General features: G+C 33.8%; 1 protein-coding gene across 3 annotated transcripts; it reads right to left on the minus strand.

Moving 5' to 3' along the window:
* Positions 1 to 6: 6 nt before the first annotated feature.
* Positions 7 to 3393, minus strand: LOC143596520 (uncharacterized). Of its 3 annotated transcripts, none has more exons than XM_077075276.1 (3): positions 2662 to 3393; positions 1245 to 1499; positions 7 to 248 (listed from the first exon to the last, which is right to left on the minus strand). In XM_077075276.1, the coding sequence occupies exons 1-3, from the start codon at positions 2989 to 2991 to the stop codon at positions 42 to 44; spliced, it is 792 nt and encodes a 263-aa protein (XP_076931391.1). In that variant the 5' UTR covers positions 2992 to 3393; the 3' UTR covers positions 7 to 41. The 3 variants fall into 3 exon arrangements, with proteins under 3 accessions (XP_076931391.1, XP_076931390.1, XP_076931389.1); XM_077075275.1 differs by having other exon boundaries at positions 7 to 257; XM_077075274.1 differs by having other exon boundaries at positions 7 to 271; positions 1253 to 1499; positions 2662 to 3392.
* Between the last annotated feature and the right edge of the window lie 1440 nt (positions 3394 to 4833).

Genomic DNA, 4833 nt, shown 5'->3' on the forward strand with positions numbered 1-4833 from the left:
AGCATCCATTTCCTTGCTGGACTTTTTCTTCTTCATGGAGGCTACCTTCTTGATTTTCTCTTTGACATCGACTCCGGATATTTCTTCAGCTTTTTCTGGTTCAGTGGCTTCAGTGTTTCCAGACTCGAGTTCGTTTGCGGACTCTTTGGTTTCTTGGAAGCCTTGTCTTTCTTCTTTTTCTTCTTAGCACTTTTGCTCTCGCCAGCTGGCACGTTTTTGTCCTTTTTCTCCTGGTCCCCGTTTTGATTCTCGACCTTCTCTGGTGCAGCACCTGGTGAGTGACTCGGTAGGTGTTAGACGGATTCAGACGAATAAACTTTTTTCATTATATTTTTGATTTATTAATTTAAAAAAAATGTATGTTAAAAAAAATCTAATGTTACAAAAACTTCTTAGAATCGGTACATTAATAGTATAAGCAAACGGTTCATAAACGTAAGCAAAACAAACATAAGTAAATGTGAACGAAAGTATATCGGGACTAGAAAGTTATTAATACTAGACTAAACTGTAACGCGACTAAAAATATTTAATGAGAACGTTAACAAACATAAATGAACGAGAACGCAAAACAAACGTAAGATAATGAACATAAATAAACGAACGAGATATGTGTTTATGTTCGTTCGTTTAACTACATAAACGAAATCGTATCTTCATGTTCGATTAGTTTACAAGCCTAATTATGATTAGGAAAAAAAAGCTGTCACAAAACTAAAGTGTACTTTAAAAGTGAATAAGCGAAAACAATGTATAAACTTTTGTATGGAAAAAATCGAAACCAGCAAACAAACGGTTAATAAACGTAAATGTGAACGTATAAATAAACGGTTCATAAAAATAAGTAAACTTCTTAGAAATGGTTTATGAAACGTATAAACAAACGGTTCATATACGTAAGCAAACAAACAAAAGTAAATGTGACCAAAAGTATATCGGGACTAGAAAGTTATTAATACTAGATTAAACCGTAACGCGCCTAATAAAATTTAAGATAACGAACAAAAAAACGAAAAAGATATGTGTTCATGTTCGTTCATTTGACTAAAAACAAAATATTTTCTTCATGTCTTACTAGCTTAATAAATAAACAAATTACCCACCAAACGATTACCTGAAGTTCGATTTGTTTACAAGCCTAATTATAACTAGATAAAAAAGTTGTTACGAAACTAATGTGTAATTTAAAAGTGAATTAACCGAAAAAAAATGTCTGAATTTTTGTATAGAAAAAAAAACGAAACAAGCTTACCACGGGTATCTTCTTGGGTATTGTTGTCATTCAGACCCAACTCAGCAAGGACCGCTTCAAGTTCTGCAAGCTCCTTCTTCTTTAGTTCCTTCTTAGAAAGTTGTCGATCAGCTTCTTTGGGCGGCAAAACTTCAACAGGCTTCTCAACAACGGGCTCCTTTTCAACTGGCAGTTCTGGTTCATGGTCGTTTTCGTCATCCTTATCCTCATCGGATTCATCCAAACCGTCATCTTCACTCTCACTTCCCTGAAAAAACAAAATAAATACAAGGTGACATACATGTTTATAAGTTTTTTTACAAACACGTATTATTATTAATTGGTAAGTACATAAAGTTTTAACTAAACGGCTTAATTGTACTTTATATCCAAATTTGGGGTTCATAATTTTCTTTTACTTGTTTTCTATAACATTATTCACATCTGAACGATCGCTAAATTAAAACATTTTTATATTGATTATACATGTCGGTTCAACACCTAGATTTCACCTAAATAGAACAATATTATTCCGCTACGTGCATTCAATGGCTCTCTAGAATTCGTTTAACATAAAGTTGGAAAGCGAGAATTAAAGAACCATGAAATTTGCGTTATTGAAATATAACACAAATAAAAAATCCACATATTACGATACCCAAAATGAAAAGTTATTTTCATTAATGCTAATTCAAGGGTCATACAATTCTCACTTTATAAACTTAATGTCCAACAGTCCAACTAACTCATAGAGAGCCACAAAATGCAGTAGAATAAGATTGTTCATTTAGTTGAATCCTAGATGTTAAGCTAGCATATCATCATCATCATCATCATCATCATCGTACTCAGTATATCCCACCAATAGCAACGCTATGGTAGGGTCTGAGGAGGGTAAGATGTAGACAGCCTTAAGCTAGCATATGATAACTATAAAAAAATCGTTTCACTTAGAAATTATTGATATGTAAAAACCGTTTTTGAAAACAAATAAAAAGAGCTTTACGAGCCGTTGACAAACCCTAATAAAAACAACTTAGTTTAACATGCATGTGCTTACCAAGTAAAGTAGACATAATAACATACATGCATAAATCAACTTCCGATGCATGCATTTACCACTAGCATTTGTGCCCTTATTAATCTTGCATTAACTCAATTGCTTACCGAACACAAAATAATGACAATCAAAGTTCTCCTAATTCGCAAAAATTTTGAACACGCAGAGAAATTAAAATCTAGACAAAAAATTATAAAAAGCGTATATAAATTAATTAATAACTAATAAACAAGCCCAAATGCAGTTAAATGAGCCGAACTCGATCTCTGCTCGTCTCATTTACACATCTATAGTTAATGATATAAATAATAAAGATGCAAATGCAGTTATAAATAAAACAACTAAAAGAAAAAATTTAGAGTTTACTCACCTCAACCGGAGTCTCGTCCCCTTTCACCTGATCTTCCTGCTCCCCACCACCACCCGCAACCCAACCAGACTGCGGCGGAGCCGTAGTCGCATAGTAATCATCATCATCCTCATCATCCACATCCGCCCACGACTTCACGGTCAACGGTGTAGGAGCCCAAAAAAAATGCTCCTTCTCACTCTCAACCTCCTTATCCTGCCCCTTCCTAGAACTACCACCCTTCTTCGAATCCTTATCCGACTTCTTCTTCTTCTTCAAGCTTCCAAGCGCAGCAAAAACGTTCGTGCTGCTGATCGCGATCGAATCATCCTTCCTGTTTCCTCCAGCCATTTCTCCAAATTTCAAGTTTCCGAAAATTTATCACTAGTTTAAAACCGATACAACTTATGTATGTATGTATGTATATGTATATGTATATTTAATGTATACTTATACCGTTATACACTTATACACACACAAAACCGAACCCGAAAGTTTAACTCCAACTATCTAACGAACGAATTTCAACAAATTCAACACAAAACTCAAGTTTCAACGAAATCAACAAAACCAAAATACCGAAAGCGAACAACAAAAACACAAAACTTAACCCTAGAAAAAGTTAAGTGTCCACAATTCCGTCCCGGTTAACAAAATCCGAAACGAATTTCACCAAACTAAAATCCAAAAGCTGAAACAAGCAACAAACACACAAAAACCTAACTGTAAAAGTTAAGTTTCTCTCCACGGTGTATTCAGCAAATTCAAATCGAAACCCTAAATCACCAACAAACAACACTAACGATAACGGTAACGGCAACCAGATAACAGATCCACAACAAAGCGAAAAGCAAACAGACCGAGTAACAGAATACCAGATTATAACAATAATCAGTTATACCTGACAACACGGTCACCGATTATAAATAAACCGATGACTTATCTATCTGCTTAACAAACAAACAAATCGAGTTGTATTTTGATAATTTTAATTGAAATTAGGGTTTTGAATAATAAGATGAGGAGAAGAAGATAACAAGCAGCTGCTGGTGGTGGAGGTGGTAGTCAAAATGAAAATGAAATTGAAATTTGTGTGTGTTTAGGTTTTTATATTGTGGATTTTGGTTTTGTAGTGGTGTGGATCTTGGCCGTTGATTTGAATGGACGGTTAAGATGGTGCCATGTGGTGGTGTGGAGATTGATTTTGATATGTTGTGATAGTTTGTAATGGGATTATGTTAATATGTTATGATACCTTGTAATATTTTGATATGTTATGATGATATTTTTGTACTTTTGTAACTTTTTGTGTGTGTACATGATGATTTTGTAATTTGATGATAATATGATTATAGTTTTTTTTTTGAATTTTGGTGGAAATTAGGAGGTATGGTGAGTGATGATACTGTCGGGTTTGATACGAGTTTTGATGTTTTTATTTTCGTGTTGGGTGACATGTTTTTTGTGTTTTTGTTGTGTGGTTTTGGTTTTATTTTGTTGCCGGAGCGGGATAAGTCGTTGAAACTTAACTTTGTTGTTTGTCACTTCGATTTTGAATTTGTCGAAACTTGTTCGTTAGATCGTTGAGGTTATACGTGTCGGATGGTGCTTTGAATTTAGTTGGAAATTAGGAGTATGGTAAGTGATGATAATTTAGAGTATAATACGTGTTTTGGTGTCTTTAATGGCGTTGTCGGATGATATAACTGTGTTTTATATTTGCCGGATTTTTTATTATTCAGTACTTTCATACCTCGTATGTATATGGTTTTACAACGTGATTACGTTTTCTTGAAGTTTTTCAGAACACGCTGAGTATGGTGAGTGTTGATAATGTGGATAGTATACGAGTTTTGGTACCATTAGTATTATATCTGAATACATAATTGTATCTTCAAATCCGCAGTTATTAGAATCTATATAGCTGTATTTTGTTTGTTGTTATCTGGTGCGTGTATGTTGCATTGTATATAAATGGTTATCCAGTGTGTATGTGTTGCATCATACTAACTTATGGTGTGCTTTTAGTTTGTTAAATTTACTTGTTGGTCTTTGATTTTTTTCGTGATTGGAATGCCAGTTTCAGTTGTATTCCAAAAGGCGAATAAATATTCAATACCCGAGTATGGTAATAACAATTCATTTTTTTATAAAGTTATAACCTACATAACAAATTCAAGATGTTACTTATTA

Source organism: Bidens hawaiensis, unplaced genomic scaffold (genome assembly GCF_021521415.1).
Source record: "Bidens hawaiensis isolate Kalapana, Puna unplaced genomic scaffold, B.hawaiensis_p1.1 tig00046668_1, whole genome shotgun sequence".
NCBI lineage: Eukaryota > Viridiplantae > Streptophyta > Magnoliopsida > Asterales > Asteraceae > Bidens > Bidens hawaiensis.

What these genes read in the sequence shown, in the direction of transcription:
- LOC143596520 (XM_077075274.1), bottom strand. Translation starts at nt 2,991, where the DNA reads ATGGCTGGAGGAAACAGGAAGGATGATTCGATCGCGATCAGCAGCACG. An exon ending in GGGACGAGACTCCGGTTGAG is followed by an intron (nt 1,500 to 2,661) that starts GTGAGTAAACTC and finishes TTGTTTTTTCAG; the next exon opens with GGAAGTGAGAGTGAAGATGA. An exon ending in TACCCAAGAAGATACCCGTG is followed by an intron (nt 272 to 1,252) that starts GTAAGCTTGTTT and finishes GTCACTCACCAG; the next exon opens with GTGCTGCACCAGAGAAGGTC.